This window comes from Plodia interpunctella, chromosome 20 (assembly GCF_027563975.2).
Source record: "Plodia interpunctella isolate USDA-ARS_2022_Savannah chromosome 20, ilPloInte3.2, whole genome shotgun sequence".
NCBI classification, from domain to species: Eukaryota; Metazoa; Arthropoda; class Insecta; order Lepidoptera; family Pyralidae; genus Plodia; species Plodia interpunctella.
In genome coordinates, this window is record NC_071313.1 from 6,066,733 (window position 1) to 6,086,080 (window position 19,348).

Genomic DNA, 19,348 nt, shown 5'->3' on the forward strand with positions numbered 1-19,348 from the left:
ATTCTAAACCAATCTAAAACATTATTTTTCAAGAATTTATAACAGATTGTTATCATGATGATCAGACGTTAGTCATGTCATAAAAGTCACGTTGGATGCCTTTGAATAAAATCTGACGCTAGTGTAAGCAATGACACACTCGAAGAAAAAGATAGAAAATACACAACTATCGATATCTTATGCCCAACACTGCGGCGAGCCCACTTCGAAAATTCGATTAACGTGTATACTTTACCATATTGGTCAGTCGGTCCCACAGGACACTGCTGCACATGGCCTGTCTAGTGTACTTTGTTCTAACATGAATTTTGTGGTGTACTAAGAAAATACAAGGTGAGTCATATCCTAGCGAAACTGCTAAGGATTCAACTTGATCTGTTAACTTAGAACATGCTTCAAGCTAAAATATGTTTTGTCGATTAATAATTTAAGTGCGATAGTAAAAAAACATATTTTAGCTTAATGTTTTAACTTCTTTATGAGTAACTAGGAATACTTTTAAGTTAGTAATTTAGTACCAGTTTAAGTAATTTAGTACCAGTTTAAGTAATACTATTCTTCCTTAGCATAGAGTATAAGTATAGATAGGTAGTTTGTGAGTTGGATAGTGACATATTCAGTAACTTTTTGGGCAAAGCCGCATGCAACAGCTTATGGGTTTATTATAATAATCAGACTTTAATCAATTTCAATACAAATTACTTATTCATTACAATCATTAATTACTTAATTTACTAAAACACGCACGCACTTATTATTTTATTGTTTTAAGGTGTGGGAGTTACAAGATTCGTATTTACAAAATAAACTCATAATCACTATTTTGTGTTTAGGATACAGTATCACGTCTTGGGATATCAATATGGTGGTAGTCCAGTAGTTAAAACGGCTGCCTGTGAATAGAAAGTACTCAGGTTCGAATCCTATTCATGCCACACGAGTTTGTATACCAATCTGACTCATGTATGTTCTGGTGAAGGAAAACATCGTGAGGAAACCTGTACACTGTTTTATTATTTGGAGGCACGGCAGTGCTACCGCCGAGTCGTTTAGTTTACTAGTGTGTATGTGCTATATATAAATCTGTGTGTGTATGTGACTACTTGCAACTACTTTACTTATAAAGACATACAATAGGTACAATCAATTAAATAGATGCTCCACAGAAGTTTTGTTTATTCAGTTATCATCGGTCTTGCAGCGAAAGAAAAAAAAACCTAAGAACAAAAAACATACATTTGAAGAATAAAACCATATATTTGAAGATAATTTGAGTTACATTTTTATGACAATATATCAGTCAGATCTTGGATTATTTAAGTAATTATATAAAAATGTTATATATTTTTTTGTTTTTATGCCACAGTGACGACAGCTTCATAAGCTAATATAGCCGCTAGTCCCACGCAATAGGTTTCAGTTTTACATGAATTCTGTTCAAGAGTGAGCCTTGTATGTACACTAGACAATCTATAGTCAGTGGTGTAGGGTCAAGTCAAATTAAATTGGCACCTGATCAAGGTGTCAGACCGAGGGCTTCACCTAAGCAGTTAATCTGATTGGTAATGTTAAAATTTAGATATATGTGGGTATCCTTACTTACACACGCTTGAATTTTTATGAACATGTGAAATGAACATGTGTTTTGAATCTTTCTGTTTAATTCAGCTGCAGTGCGCGGTTATTGTGTCTGCGCGGAGTGTACAGTCGTGCTTTTTAATTCCATGCAACAGATGCATATTGGGTCTGTACCGGTCTAGAAAAACATAATTTATCCCAGAAAATATAACTAGAGATCGACATGGTTGAAAGTCGAATTTTGGAACAGACATAGTCCCAACTAATATTATAAATGCGAAAGAAAGTATGTTTGTTTGTTACCTTTTCACGCATTATCTATTGGACCGATTGTTATGAAATTTGGTACACGGATAGAAAATAACCTGAAAAAACAGATAGGGTACTTTTTATCCCGAAATTCCCACGGAAGCGACGGCCCGGGGCGCAGCTTGTAGTTAATAACACATCGTCAAACATTGGCAACTGCACGCGTGGAGGTGCAGGCAACAGCTCCTTATATAATCCTAACTAATAATATAAATACGAAAGTAAGTTTATTTGTTATCTCTTCACGCTCTTTATACTCAACCAATCTTGAAATTTTGCATACATGTAGTTTGAAGGACATACCTAACGAAAAGTCGCGTGAAGCCACGGGCAACGAACGGCTAGTGAAAATAAATTCGACGTATCCAGTAACTAACAAATAGTTGATTGAAGTACCTGTCGACAAGGCGTCTTTGATCGCAACAATGTTTAGGCAGTAAAACTCTTGTTAGCCTGTAGCCTAAACAAGTTGATCGGACAGATTTGTTTCATAGTCGGTGTTAATCATTTTGGACAATACCCGAATTGATGCGCTTGAGATTGTTCGATAAATGTTACTGTCTTACCAATGAAGATTTTCAAAATTTTACTTATTTGTTTCAACAACAAAATTCTGAGATAAAACTCGAGATAAATTTTCTGAGATAAAACTAGGTTATTAATCTTTTAAAAAAGACGTGAGGAATTTTTGGAATATCTTAAATCTTCTTGAAATGTTGTCTCTTGCATGTGTCATGACAATATATAGTGACACCCAAATATATCGTTTACAAAAAGTTAATATAAGTACTATGTTTTGTTATAAAGATAATTCATTAATTGGAAAATAGGTAGGTACTCGTAGTGTTATCAATATTAATCTTTGTATAATAGAAAATAGTTTCAAACCTTTACCTTGAAATAACATCGATTAAATATAAGATCTAACCAGTACTTTTAAGCTAGCAATATTTAACACATTTTATTTATTTACTAGCTGTCTACCCGCGACTTCGTCAGCGTTTCTTATGATAGCACAATTAATTTTCAGACAAATGTTCAGACAAATGTTCACCCCTAGTTTTAGTAATTTGGGGATTGATTTTTGAAAAAAAAAACTAGCCTGTGTATGAACATGGGTCATGCAGCGGAACAGGCAGACAGAATTTCGTATTTATAATATTAGTATAGTATGAATGGTATCAATCAATAAGCTTAATATATTATCTACTTTGTATAGCAAACAATAATTAAAGCCACTTTTGTTAATTCATTAACAGTGCGGCTATATATAGGTATTTTGTTTTTCCTACGTTCCCACAAAAATTTATCCCGGAAACATCAGTGAACTGAATACGAGTCTTATTAAAATCCATTACTAGGTTATCGCATCATCGCGTATCATTCACAAATTTTATATGGCTTAAAAATAGCCATGCTCACTTACGCTACGTGCGTTTTAGTGTTGTAACTCGATAGCAACTGGACGTGCCGGGATATAGATTTGTGATTTCGGGATGTATTTATGAAAAAAGTATTTTTAAGGAAATGTCCTAATGGTTTTGAAAATCTTTGATAGTGCGCGTTGAGTGATAATGTGCGAGCTAATATTTTTCTTTAAATTTGTTTATTGATGTTAATTTTTTTGTGATGTAGTAAATTTCGATTTTAAGTGAATTTTGTGCTAAATAAAGTGATTATTTTCAATATGCCGCGCCATATTTGTTAAAATTCATCTAAAAAATAAAGTATGAAGAAACAAAACAATGGAAAAAGGTGATTGAACAAGGAATTTACATATTTATTATTGTGAAATAGTAAAATATACAATTACAATGAAGAAACGTAAAAAAAACAGCCAAGTCAGAGTCAGATTTAACGTTAACAGTATGGTAAGTGCACTTTATTATTTTCCGTTGCATTGTAATAATTAATTGTAATAATTGTAATAATTAATTGTAATAATTTTTATAGTATTTAAAAAAAATAAGAGTTAATGCCATTGGTAAATAATACTATTGTTAAAGGACACTTTTATATTAAAACTAGCTTTTGCCAGCGGTTTTACCCGCGTAACTTTGTGGCTTTGACCGCTCACAACTTATTATTTTCAATATCTCGGGTTATGAGCGACGTAACGCGATGGAACCAGGGGGCTTACCATCATTTCTTAACGCGATCCACTTTACGACCTAAACTGAACTGCATCGCAAATTCGTACCATCGACTTAATTTTTTCTATGAATGCGATGCATTTTAATTGCCTAAATTGAACTGAGTTGCATTGGAATTGTTCTGTAAAAGTTGATGGTAGGCGTGCTGTACCCAATTTTAAGTGAGACCATCCTCTGTACAACTGTGAATTTCGCATTCAATTTCATGTAGTAGTATTTGCGTGATGCGCGAACAAACATAGAGACGGACAAAATTTCTAAAAAAATATGCAGTTTTGACTTCTATTATTCCATATAATTACTGTCCTTTAATATCTTCATGCGTCACTTAGAACCCGAAACATTGACAATTATAAGTTAAAAGCGGGCCAAGGCAAAATGGCGGGCTAAAAGCTAGTGAATAATGAGAATCTTATGTTGCGTGGCGCGGTGGTGTACCTACGTTTTATCTTCTTAAATATGAAACCCCAAGCTCTAAGCCTTGAATGATATGTTCTGACGTAAATCCGGACAATAGATACACACAATGAAACCATACGTCATGATAATCCGTCATAATTTATGGTTGTCTTTCTTTACAATATGAGACGAAATCTTTAAGAAAAAACGTGAAAAATCTCGCGATATTTCATTGATTAAGCAAAGAACCAAGTTGTAGACTGATCGAAGCCGTGGTGAAACCTGTTAAACGTAAAGTCACAGGTTCGATTCCTACATACTATTCTGATTAATATATGATGTACGATGTTTTTGATGATATTTTTATCATCGCCAGAAGCTTATGATGGAAAACATCGTGATTGATGTTGATTGTCACACATATATTAGATACATATAATAGAACTGTAAGTAGGCTATATCTCGGGTTTTAGGCAACGTATCGCAATGAAACCTATACCAGATTTTAGGTAAGACTATCTGCTATACAACTGTGAAAACCGCATCAAATTCCATTCAGTAGTTTCAGCGTGATGCGCGAACAAACATACAGACAAAAAATTGTTTTGGCTTCTATTAGTCCCATAAAGAACCCCATATTTTTTTTTCATATCTCTCCTATGTACAAAGGCCATTTATATATTAATATAATTTTATTTAAGATCTATCCTTTCTTAAATAAGTATTTGTAAATGTCATAAAAATAGAATGTACTTCATACCATAACAATAAATGTTACAATTTCGTACTTTTATTGTATTTGTTTATCATTTTCCCCTTGTTTCTTTGGCAAACACAATATCACAAGACATCTATATATAAAATGTACAAGACGGTGTCTGTTAGTAATCCAATAGCCACCTTATAGTGTGGCCGTGCCTTTATTTGAAGTTATTCCAATCGTGTTTAGTCGTCGATTATTTTATCTAAGTGAATTGTGTTATTTTTTTGAAAATCACTATTATCCTAACTAATATTATAAATGCGAAAGTAAGTTTGTTTGTTACCTCTTCACGCTTTATCTACTCAATCAATCTTCTTGAAATTTTGAATGCATGTAGTTTGAAGTACGGAAACGGACGTAGGATCTCTCAACCCGGAAAAATAACTGTTCCCGTGGAAAATTTACGTAGTAATTAATATCATGTTCCTCGCTCTAACAAGCTTAGATTTTTTTATAAAATAGATTGATGTATGTATAATAAATAATAAATATATGTATATTTAAAGTCATATTAACCTAATAATATTATAAAGCATAATATTAGTAGATTAATACAAGTACCTATTAGGTAGTTATATTATTTTATTATCAATTACAGTATTTTTTATTTATAGACAACATATTTATTTATATCAATAAATCCCTGTCTTCAGACGAAAATGAACCGCGGCTCCAGAGAGGAACTCCTGGGCAACTCCCAGGAGGCGCTGAGGAACAGCCAGCACGACCTCCGGAACATCTACGAGAAACCGCTCACCAGAGAAGAGAAGACCTACCTCCTCCATGCAGATAGGGGAGACTATGCCACGGTTAAAAGGTGAGATTGTCAATATAATATATGACACTAGCGCCACCATAAGATTTTTATCAATGACTAGCTTCTGCCCACAACTTCGTATGTGAGTAAAAATTAGTTTCCCGTGGGAATTTCAGGAAATCCCTTTTTAGTGCTCCCCTACACTGTCCTAGGAGCCTAAACACCAAATTTCAGCTTTCTACGCTTAGTTGTTTCCGCTGGACGTTGTCTGTCAGTCAGTTACTCAGTCAGTCAGTTACTCAGTCAGTCAGTCACTCAGTTAGTCAGTCACTCAGTAACGGAAGAGTTTTATATAAAATATAGATTGATGGTTGATTTACTTTTATTTATTAGCGAAAACTAAAAAGTAATCTATACAGATTACGCTCTGCTAGTTACATCATTTTAGTAGAACTAGCGGCCCGTCCCGGGTTCGCTCGTGAAAATATTCGAGTTTAGCGTGAACAGACAGACGCGGCAGAGGACTATGTTTTATAAAATGTGAGGATTATAATTTCGTAGTGTTCCTATAATATAGCTACTACACAAATGTTAGTTACCACTGTTTTCGGTTTAGTTTTGGCTAATAAATTACAGAAATTGACTAAAATATCCTACGGAAAAAAAGTTTTATTTTCATATGATATTTTAGTCGATTTCTAGTCAATTTCTGTGAGTGAGTGAGTTCACAAGATCTATGATATATCTCGACAAACATTGTCCATTATAACATTGTCCATTGATGTGGTGAAAATTATATCGCTTTAAACTTAAGGAAAATAAGCAATATCAAAATAAACTTCCGGAAGCTCCATTAAGAATAAAAGGAGCGCATAATATCAATTACCTTGTGCGCAAAGTATCGCCATTAGACTTTATAATGAGTTATTTGCATGAGACAATTTGGTTGACGATAGTCGCAATATTTACTGTCTTCTTGTTGACTCGTCTTTTTTTTAGTAGGAAGAAATGTAAGTTACTTTTAAGTCAATGACTTTTTAAAAGTCACATTTTTTTATATATTTCTATTTCACATTTTTTTAAAAATCTGGCACATTGCCAGATTTTTAACACAAGACGTAAGAAATTAATTATAATTTATTTTTGGTGTCGAAGCAAACCTGTTGCTTTTCTTACGCTAAATGGGTATTACTCGATGTGCATCAGTCAATATTTTATAAGTCCTACACATTTTTTTTCTCTTTTTGTTGGTGAAAATCCACCAATAAAAAAATCGTTGGTTCCGTCAACTTTTAACAAATAGCGGATAATGTAGTTACATTATTAATGTAGTATTAAATTAATGTAGTTACATATATCCGATGAATGTAGTTACATTATCCGCTATAACTATAGCGGGCTTTAGAATCGCAACACCATTAGAATAAAAAACTATCTATCCATAGGAAACGTGGAGTTACGCGATTTTTGTCTCAGACGCGATATAGCTTATAACAACTTTTCTGTGAAGCAACGAATTTATACCAATTTATTACACAAATTCAATTAAAAGTACCAAAATCGCGAAACCTATTAAAAATATTTACAATAATCAAAGACTGTTTTTTCTCTTTTAACCCCCGACGACAAGGGGTTGTAATATATATTTTTAACAGTAACAAAAACTGTATTCAGCGCCTAGCGATTTACATCGTCAAATATGACGTTGATTTTAACCGGCGGCGTGTCGCTAACGTTTAGACAAAATGGCGTACTTTGCGTTTATCTGCGTACGTTAAAGTTAACGCCAAAGTTGACGGTGCAACCCACCATAAGTAGATAGACCATAGAATCACTACAAGTACTTAATCTCATTTAGCGCCGAACACAACGCTGCGTCCTAAATTTCATTTGTTTTTCGTGGTTTTAAACCAATTGTTTTTATGCCCGAAAGTTTTCGTTATAAGTAATCCATATGTAATTTTTGAATGCACATACAAACATACTCAAAGATCGAGTTTAGGCTACTTAAGTAACTCCTTCAAGTCAAATCAAGCGTGAAAGGTAAAACCCAAACTCGCGCAAATAGATTTGTCGAAAGGGATGTCAATAGTCTCATACATGAAATATTTTAAACAATTTCCATTAAATTATCTATTGATCTGCACTGAGATGACTCAAGTTTATTTCAGGCGAAATAAACGGATCACGGATTTCGACGCTCTAATGAGAAAAAATCTGATATACCTACAGAGAGAGCGTTCCAATCGCTGCGCGGCCGCGCTGTCATTACGATCCGTCAATTTTCTTGAGGATAATCATTTCCAAAATTAATCATTCATAGAATTGACATTACCACAGTACAGATTAATTATTTTAAAGTTAGATATAGTTATGGACAACGAATTCTTGTTTTTGTCAGAATTTATAATAATTACAATGCAATAGTAAATCTTGCAAATAAATTATTGTATTCTATATTTCTTTTTTACATTGCCCAAATTTTATGATGATAAAACTGACATAATACTAAAAATCTTTTTCAAAAAAGGACAACAATTTAGACATACGTTAGATACTTTTATTGGTCTCCCATAGGAATTGGCTTATCAGCTAAATATGGAAACTCGAAAGTTTTCCTTCGTCTAATAAAAATGGCTTGTAGCATCAGCTAACTAACTAACAGCTTAATTTTCCCGCAGGCTGATAGAACAATACGCGACGAACTCCGAAGTGCTGGATATCAACTGTGTGGACCCACTCAACCGGTCGGCGCTCATAGCGGCCATAGAGAATGAGAACATAGAGTTGATCAAACTGCTGCTAGGAGCTGGCATCTTGGTCAAGGTTAGTTTTACCGGAGCTGTTAATTAATAAACTAATTTTCGAACCGGTGGTGGTTACACCAGAACAGGAGGAGACAGAGGCAGGTAGGTAGACATAGACAACAAAAGGTGAACATAGACAAATAATCATTATCATATCGAGTTCTATCATCATATCGTTATTGCTATAACACTGGTGTCAGATTTTATTCAAGTCGCCTAAAGACATCTGAGATGACTTTTACGACTACTTACCAGTAGTTTGTAGCTTGTGAGAAATAACTATAAATATAAAAATTGACGAGAAAAAGTGCCTGTGAAGGTCTAATTTCTGAATAAATTATTTGAATTTGAATTTACCGCCATCTAGTGGCAGGTAGTCGCATACACACTAGTGAACTAAACTGTCCACCCAGTGTGCAGGTTTCCTCACGATGTTTTCCTTCATCGGAAGAACTACTATACATGAGTCAGTTTGGCATACAAACTCATAGGATACGAATCGAAAGGTGAGACCTTTCGATCCACAGGCGGTTCGTGTCCTACTCCTCCCACAGGCGGGCGTCTTAACCATTACACCACCACCGCTTCGATCTATCAATTACGATATCAATAACTAATCATTATTAATAAATATGAATTTGATTTTAATAGGACTAAACTGTATTCAAAATGTATAATAGGATTATAATCAATCCTCCAGGATATTTGTAATCATAAATCTAGTTTAAAAAGCAACCTCGACAGGCCAATATCGGAACTATTCAAATCAGTATTGAATATCAATGGGTTAGGACAAAAGGTCAATGTTTATTAGGGTTTAATCTCAAGCGTTTGTACGCTGCGTGTACCTACTCTAAATAAATGCCAAAAGAAAGTGACCTATCGCTTAGAACATAGTACAGTGTTATTAAAAAGAAAGGGTATATGTTTGTTATTTGTTTGCTTATTTTTTTAATCTGTTTTTTTTTAGATTTTAAATTTAGAACTAGCAAAATCACATGGCCGCAGTGAAAAAAAATTATTCCCACTTCTTGCAAACATTTTTTGTTTAATGATATTGTGAAATTATCTATTGCCATATTGCACAATACATAGAAATAAATAAATAAATATATTTATTTTCTGACAATTGATATGAATCCATTATACAAATATGTAACCATCCATACAACTTTTTATCCTTCTATGAATATAAACGAAGTAGTATAACAATGTGGTGTTTTGAGTGGAGACAGTTGAAAGAGAGGAGAGTGACACAGGCCTTTTACAATCAATGCATAATATAATAATAAAATAAATAATAGGTATTAAAATTGAGTCATGGAACGGCAAACCTAATTTTTTTTTTGCCCTTTTATACAGTGTATGTATACATCCTATCTACATCAGTGTTTTTGTTAAATATTAAGAAAAGCACGTGCCACACAAATAAATTTTGAATTTATGAAATTTAGAAAACCATCGAAAAACCAAGCGTATTTTATAGCGTCTATAACATACTAAGAATCATTAAGTTCGAATAATATTTAGGGATGGAAAAATGTTATTTTATTTCCGCATCGCCGAGTGGTCGGTAGACGTTTTTCGTAAGAGACAACGAGTAACAGACATTTAGAAAACTTTGAAATGATGTCAAAAGTGCTTGAAAATTTCTCAACCCCACTTGAAGTATTGGGATTGTGAAAAACAGGGTTGTAAAGTTTAATGTCTTTTGTTTAATTAATGTTAGTTAAATAAATTGAAATGGAACAAAAATAGCGACGTCGATTTGGCTCGAACCAACGTAAAAAGTGAATAGGGGAATTATTAACAAGAATTCTAGAGAATCAACGTGTGTTTTTCTTTAATTAATTATTAAGCCTGAGGGATAGTTATTTATTATTTAATTATTCTTTCGTAGGCATTGTTTTATAGTTCTATGAATGAATGCTGCCAGAGTTTTGAGCACTATTATTTAAACAATGTAAATAGAGCTTTGCCTCAATTTTGGTAGTTTAATTTAAAATCTATCAATATAGAAAAGTATAATGCTGCGTGGTAAAAAATGACTATACTAATTTGAAAAAATCGATCAAGTTTTTATTTCAGATAATTAAAATTTGTTATACTAGTGATTAAATTTCAACAAAACACGATTAAAATAATTATTAGAATCGTAAAGGTTAAAAAAAACAAACATTTAAAAAGTTATACTTAACTAATTAGTTTTTTAGTAAAGAATGGTAATCATCAATAATAACCTACCATAAGCATAGTTGTAATGTAAGAAAATAAACATCATTCCATTCCTAACCTAACACATGCAAATATAATGGTACCGATTTCGTGTGACACCGGATCGTGAAAGTTAAAACACAAAATAATTACAGTATAGATAAGGACCTCTGCTTGCATGTACTTATGAATAAACCTCTCTCTCTCTCTTTCTCTCTCTCTCTCTCTCTCTATCTCTCTCTCATCTTAACGACTTTCCATCATCTCATAACGCGATCCATTTTGCGACCTAAACTAATCTGCATCGCAAATTCGTGTGTGCCATCGAGTTAATTTTTATTATTAATATGATTCATTTTAGCTTTCTAAATTGAACAGTTGCATTGGAATCTTTCCGTAAAAGTTGCCGGCAGGATTCGCTTTCCTACTTTTACTTCTGCACTCAGCATTGTCGGACCTTGTGCCAGGAACAAGTTAATCTATACTATCATTATAAATAGGTAAGCGTTTGTTAGTTTGTGTGTTTTTATGTTTGAAGCGGGTAATCTCAGAAAAAAGTGAACCGATTTTAAAAATTCTTTCACCATTAAAAAGGTACATTATCTGAGATTGCTATTACGCTTTAATATCTATATTTATATCTATAATATCTATACGCTATATTTTATCTCAAAATTCCCACAGGAGCGAAGCCCCGGGCAACATCTAGTTTAGTAATATATTGAGATTAATTTTATAGGACCTCATATAAGTAATGGTGTTTATAACTCATAAAATAATGAGTTCACGAAAGCAATACCTACTCACAATGATTCTATGAAATCGTGGATCAAAAATGTCATATCAATGTCATTATAATTCATGCCGTTTTATATTTATTACTAGGTTTTACCACAACTTATATATGTGAGCAAAAAAACATTGTGAGTAAAATGTGTATGTGAGTAAAAATCCGTTTCCCATGGGAATTTCAGGAAATTCCTTCTTAGTGCTCCCCTACACGGTCCTAGGAACCTACACACCAAATTTCAGCTTTCTACGCTCAGTAGTTGTCGACTGTGCGTTGTCTGCCAGTCAGTCACTCAGTAACGCAAGAGTTTTATATATGACGACCTCGATGGCCCAGTGGTAAAGTGCTTGCCTCTGAACCTAGAGGTCCCGGGTTCAATCCCCGGTCGGGTCATGATGGAAAATAATATTTTTCTCATTGGCCCGGGTTTTGGATTTTTATCTATATATGTATTTGTTATAAAATATAGTAACGTTGAGCTAGTGTCCCGTAGCACAAGTTTCGAACTTACTTTGGGGCTAGCTCAAACTGTGTGATTTGTCCTAATATATTTATTTATTATTTATTTATAGATTACGCGACTAACTATTTTTTGTTGTGATAAAAGTATATAATTATGTAGAATGATTTTTGACTCCACAATGTATGTTTTTGACATTAAAAAAAATAAAATACCTGAACTATGCGCCTAGCGCCTCCCTGTATTCCCGAGACCTGGAAAAAAGTGAAAAAAATATATAGTCACTTGGGTACCAAAGTGACTATATTTTTTTTTTCACTTTTGGTTACAGACAATTCGAACAATGTAAATCAATTATATCAATAATTGTCAATTTAGGTCAATAAATTGCTAGATTGTAGTCTAATTTTAGCTAAGTATATATTTTAGCTTACGTATGTTACCATCACTTTTTTCACCGTAAGAAGAGAAAAACATTAGAAAAAGTATCTTATTTGACTGTTCGGAAAATAACCTGTTGTAATATATTTTGTTATCCTATTTATTTTGTAGCAAAGTGGCGTAAAAGCCCTGTTTCAGAGCATAGATATAGAGGCATTTTTCTACGGAACCCCTTGGGGAAATCTATCAATAGTTACAATGTAGGTACCTCTCGCAAAATTACAATAATAAAATCTAAGGGACAGGTGGAGATATTTTCCAAAATAAAGTAAAATATAGTATTGTTTCAGTCATATAAGTTTTTTTTTTATTATTCGACAATAATGAAAATATTCACACGGGAATTTTACATTGTTCGAATTGGAATTGTCGAGTTGTTTATATAATGCATAATATGAATATTTGCATGAGAGTAATCGTATCGACTATGTGTGAGCCGATATTAAAATAATTAAAACCAATTATTAGCTTAATAAATCATTTATTTTAAAAAATACATAAATCATTATCACCATCATAATATTAATAATATGAATGCCAAATGTTTGTGAAGATGTGTAATGTTTGTTACTCTTCCACGCAAAATCTAACTGGACGGATTACCATCATATTTTCTACACGGGTAGAATATAACCTGGAATAACACACAGGGTACTACGTGTATCTATTAATCGTGACTTTAAAACCATCGAAGGACAATTAAAAATAAAAATCTTCGCTAAAGTCACCACCACACATAAAGATATCGTATCGTACTCATTAGCTCAGGAAGTACCTATTCAATTAAACAATTGTTTGTCTATTGTGTCCTCTTGAATCGCTAACAAGAAACCGGCATCAAAATCCGTTGCATATTTTTAAAGATAAAATAGCTAGCTTAAATAAAATACTTAGCTAATAAATAGCTTACATAGGGACAGCCAGACAACGGGAAGCGATTTTATTTTCACTGTGTAATGAAGCTATAGCTACGTTTAGTGTAACCAATGCCTATAATTCTAAATGAGCCCCCGGCACACGATGAGCGCGTCACAGAAATTGCATTTGGAGCAAATAGTGCTTAGCTGGTATCGCATTTTAAATTTTGTTCTTCATATTTTTATAATATACTTGTTTACTTGTAAAGTAACCCTCGAAGTCGTATGGAATTTTTACAGAAAATACTACATTTGTTAATTCTGGAGGATTCTGCTCGTGTACCAAAGTTTCATCAAAATTTTAGCGCATAAAAAAATGCAAATAATATTCTGTACCTCACACGGCTTCGCTTCCTTAGAAATGTCATGGTAAGGTCGTTTACTTGAAACTAGGTTTGCCTCGAGCCTTTGTTCCTATGTAATTTTATAAAGAAAGTTATTTGGTAATTAGCTATTTGTTAATTCCGGATTAATTCTACCCGTGTACCAAAATTTCAACAAAATCGGTGCGTAAAATTTGCCTATTAATATACCTCTCACGGCTCCGCTCCCGTGAATATTTCGGGATAAAGAAAATACCACGCAAATCTTTATTATTGTACCAACCTATTTACAATATTTCATTGAAATCTATCTAATTATATAAATAAATAAATACGGCATCCACCTACATACACACCCATACAGGAAATGGCATGCAGGTAAAACAAATTTGAAGACATTTGATAAATCTCACCATTGCATTATATTTTCCGATAGCAAATAATAAACTCCAAAAATTAAAAATAGATTTATTCACATATCACGTTCGTGATTGAGTCACGTTTTGAACTGAGATTATCTTTTCATAATCGGACCAGCCTGCCGATTCGGTAAAATACAAACTCAACTCGTTTTTTTCAAGTTTTTATTCAATTTGCTATGTATTTATGTATGAGGGTTTATTCGAGTGGAATGTTGCAAATCAAATAATTTGAAGCTGATATCTGCAAGCGATTAAGCTGAAATGTTGTATTGTTGTGTGTATCGTTTGAATGACCATTTATTATTGTATTAATGCATGACTTGATGTTGCACCCACGATCGGCTCCCGATGAGAAAACACCTCAACCGTTTACTGCACAGATATGATTTTTTTTGCCTGTGATTTGATGTGTTGAATTCAATAAGATCTCTGTGACCATAATAAAAGCTTGTGACATATTTCTTTTTGTTTTTGTAAAAAAATAATTAATTTTAAAAATACAATCGGAAGCAAAAACCAACTGTTTAAAAAGTTTTCGAAACTAAAATCATATATAATCATATTAAAATCATTTTTTGAAAGAAAGCATACGTCACGTCTGACGAGTTCTAGATGTAAAATGTACAAAACAAACAGATAAAAAGATGATGTGAAATGTATGAAACAAACAAATCACGGCGCGTCTCATAATTCATGCAAACTAGAATTTATATCTAACAATCGGGTGATACATTGCGTTTTTATTTGACGTTTTTAGAGTAACTATTACCTGTTAGAACAGACGTGTATGTTGAATCTTAACTAAAGTATTATAAATGCGAAAGTAAGTTTATTTGTTACCTCTTCACGCTTTATCTACTTAATCAATCTTCTTGAAATTTCGCGTACTTAAAGGTGCCCTATGTCCGTCTCCGTACTTCATTCCGGAAAAATAATTGCTCCACGCGAGTTTCCCCCGCGTGTGAAGCCACGGGAAAAAGCTAGTAGAGAACTAATCAGATTTCCTGCGAAGCAGCTTTGGTAAACTATGATCCCAACCCCAGGTTTAAATTTCATATGAGTTTATATACCATAAGGCCATGTGTAGATATAGGGAAGGTGAGGTAATCTCCATACTATCTATTCACAATTAGTCGATACACTACTTAATAGTCTACCAAAATGTCTTAAATTTACGGCAGATTCGTAGCAATATCCTTGATACGATGACTTGATAATTTCTTCCACCAGTAAAATATACTATAGTTTATAGTAAGCTTTATCATTTTTATGGATAACGGTGTTATTCTATAAGGCCAATAAGAAACGAATTTGTAATTTTTTTTAACTGTATTATGTACTTACATATTACTCGAATGCACATTCTATGAATTTATACTATCTCTAAGGATCACTAATTTCTCTGTGCAATGTATGGTGCCGGAATTGTTACAATTAATTTTTCGTGCATTTAGCTTCTATCATTTATGTTTCATTCCTCAGTTTATTACCAAATTCCACCCACGATGCATTATTTATTTAAACCATAACAAATTATACACCTAAATCTTCCTCAGGAATCACAATATCTATTGGTGAAAACCGTACAAAAATCCGTCTGGTAGCTTTCGAGTTTATCGCGTTCATACACACAGACGCAACAGAAGGACTTCTTTGTGTAATACTAGCGACCCGTCACGGCCTCAATCTGAATCGAAACGTAACAAATTACATACATAAACCATCACACATCAATGAGTGAAAACCACCATATTAAAATCTATCCATATTTAAGGAATATCGACTGGCCACTCTCGCAGAGTGCGAGTCGATATTTCCATTAGGAATTTCGAGATTAAAAGCGCCCTAAATAATTAACAAATGTTCTACTTTCTATATTTATATTTATTAAGTTCACATCTCTATCTATCTTACCTATCTGTAAAAAGTGAGTTGTGTAAACATACAACTATTAACCTACTCGTAACCTTGTTAGCAGATCATTATCGCAGTAAAAACGGCTGAAATACTTCAGAACCTCGTGTAAAACCCTAGTAGGGCCCACCAGCCCATGTCATTACAGCGAATGCTATTGTTGTCATAAACTTCACGTCCAGTTAAAGTACTTTTGTGATAATTTTGATACAACAGCCTATTTTTACACTGCCGATAAAGGAGGGTAATGTTACATCGGCTACAACCACCGAACTCTGTTATATGCCGACGCGAATGTATTAACATTTGTATAGGTACCTAAGTGTTGTTATTAACCGCAAGGAAATATGCAGGAATGTTCGTCGGAGCTGTCAAATCTTGGCGAACTACTAGGCGATAAGTAGTGTATTACCTTCTTCATTCCTTCCTATCTATAATGTGTAAAACTATAATAAATTACACTTAAACCTTCCCCTGAAAGCCTACCACGAAACATATAAACACGTAGCACGTTACTAATGTCGGTCAAATGCTGTATCTTTATTTCATATATTTTATGCGTCGTGTAAAAAAAGAAAACGCAATTACGTGGTAGGTACCTACTACGTGTTTTAGATTTCTGGTAGTCCCCAAGGAATCACTTTATAAGTTCAGTTTTTTTGTGGTTTTAAGTTCATCGCGTTCATACAGACAGTCAGACAAAAACGATTTCTTTTTATAATATGTAAGGATTTAAATTTTAATTCGTCATATAATATTATTTTATGGTACATACGAGAAGTATAATTATTTATTTATTTAATACATAGCCGCACGCACGGAATACATAAAACCGAATCAAAAGTCGTTGCCGGCGATTAATCGCATAACGTTCGACGATTAATCGCATAACGTTGACACGCGTGACACGCCTGCTTATATTTCCATGCTTTCTGTGGTTCCGTGCATGGAATTAGTAGGTACTCCGTAAGTAGTTACTAAATCCATGGTTCCGTGTCCGCACGGCCCTCGGCTCCCTTCACTTTGACTGCTGAAAACATTCGCTGCATCGTTCTTTGTGTATCGTTCGTTGCGAACGAACTAGTGAACGTGTCTGTGAGACCATTAGCAACCAATATAATCTTTGCAAGCCTTCTTGGGACAATAGAAAATGATCGAAATGTAATATTCACATCCAGGACGCGCTTCTTCACGCGATCAAAGAGGAATACGTGGAAGCTGTGGAGTTGCTGCTGCAGTGGGAAGAGGAACATCATGTACCAGGGGAACCCTATGTAAGTCTCCGGCCCCATTGCTCCGTCGTACTCCGTTGCGTTGGAGTTTCGACGTACATCAATATCGAAAATATCGAAACCTACGAAATAAACCTCTCACTAACTAATCTAATGGCTAACAAAATGCTTTATCTTACACCTAAGCATTCTTATTATCGAATCTCTCTCTGATGTCTGCATGTTTCCGGTGGCGTTCGGGGTTGTGAAGCCGCGAAGCCGCGAAGTCAGCGTAAATAAAACCTTATAATTTTGAAGACTCGGCTGTGATTTTACAACCGGCCTGATGTCACCTTGGGAATGTTATTGTTGCCTATCGACTGCCTAGGCTATGTGTCGCTTAGTCATACGACATCCACGGGAGGAAATAGAGTGATCCTATTAGAATAGGCAACCACACGCAACATTCTTATCGTCCACAGAGTTGGGAGTCTGTGGACCCGTCGTCAGCCACCTTCACTCCAGACATCACTCCACTCATCCTGGCGGCTCACAGGAACCACTATGAGATCCTGAAGATCCTCCTGGATCGAGGAGCAACTTTACCCGTGCCCCACGACGTCAAGTAGGTATAGATCTTTTGTTACCCATCGTCTCGTCACAAGCTTCGCCAGTTCGGCCTAATTAATTCATCTCTTTATTCCGCTGCTACCATTTGTAATAATACACTCGATAAAAAAATAAAGAAGTATAGACGATTCATTTTTTGATGTATTACTAGCGTCCCGTCCCGGCTTCGCTCGGGTAAAACCACAATAAATTACACCCCTGAACCTTCCTCAGGAATCACTATAATTTTATTGGTGAAAATCGCATGAAAATCCGTGCAGTAGTTTTTGAGTTTATCGTGAATAAACAGATAGACTCAACAGAGGACTTTGTTTTATGATTATAAGGCAAAGGATGCCGACGTCACGGCTGGGTTGGATTCTAGTTTTTATTTAGGTTCCCTCTCATCTGAGCGTATTATTCGTATTTAATGAGAATTATCTAAATTAAGAAGTCGATATCCAGAAATTTATTGCCGCTAACACGTTTCCTACATAAATGTTTACAAACCGACTTTAAATAGATGTTACGGCGATCTAAACGGCATCGATCAATCGGCAAGTTTACTCGATTTTATCACGGGATTTGATTTGATACACAAACATAAACCGCTTACCGTATAATAACTACTGTATATCTGTCTATAATAAAAACTGTAACTGGTCTGTCTGCATAGCACATCAACTTATCTAAATTCATTGCAAATTCGCCCCAATTACCTCGACATAGGTACAGATTCAGGCAAGGTAACTTGACATGCAATCGACAGACGATCAGTGAAAAAAAAATATGTTTTTTTAGAACCAAAACCGGTTCAAATGCGCCAGTCAAACAATTTTATCTATTGTGTCTCGAACCTGTGCGATAAATTCAAATGTAAGTTAATTCGTGAAAGCGTAACAGAGCGATGGATTCATTTCACCAGGTGCGGCTGCGATGAATGCGTGAAGTCCTCCCAAGAGGATTCCCTTCGGCACTCCCAGGCCAGAATCAACGCGTACAGGGCATTGACCTCTCCCTCCCTCATCGCCCTGTCCTCGGCCGACCCCCTCCTAACTGCCTTCCAGCTGTCCTGGGAACTGGGCAGGCTCAGTCGGATGGAAACCGAGTTCCGAGTGGAGTATAAGGTATATATATGCTTAATTATAAGTGCCTAATACATCTTGACGCCGTCAAGGAATGACAGTTGTCAGACCAATAGTAATTCTGACAATTAAGAAAAAAAACGTGAAAAGTGGAGAAAAATAATTTGGGACCGCTTTTGGGTTCCGACGATAATGC

General features: G+C 34.4%; 1 protein-coding gene across 3 annotated transcripts in view; it reads left to right on the forward strand.

Annotated features, from left to right (window-relative positions):
- Positions 1–246: 246 nt before the first annotated feature.
- trp (transient receptor potential) overlaps positions 247–19,348 on the forward strand; it is a 45,417-nt gene continuing 26,315 nt past the window's right edge. For all 3 annotated transcript variants that reach the window (XM_053760435.1, XM_053760436.1, XM_053760437.1), the window contains exons 1-6: positions 247–333; positions 5,856–6,019; positions 8,641–8,785; positions 17,426–17,521; positions 17,941–18,083; positions 18,993–19,194. In XM_053760435.1, the coding sequence (XP_053616410.1) occupies positions 5,862–6,019; positions 8,641–8,785; positions 17,426–17,521; positions 17,941–18,083; positions 18,993–19,194 (744 nt within the window). In that variant the 5' untranslated portion in view covers positions 247–333; positions 5,856–5,861. The remainder of the gene's footprint in view (positions 334–5,855; positions 6,020–8,640; positions 8,786–17,425; positions 17,522–17,940; positions 18,084–18,992; positions 19,195–19,348) is intronic.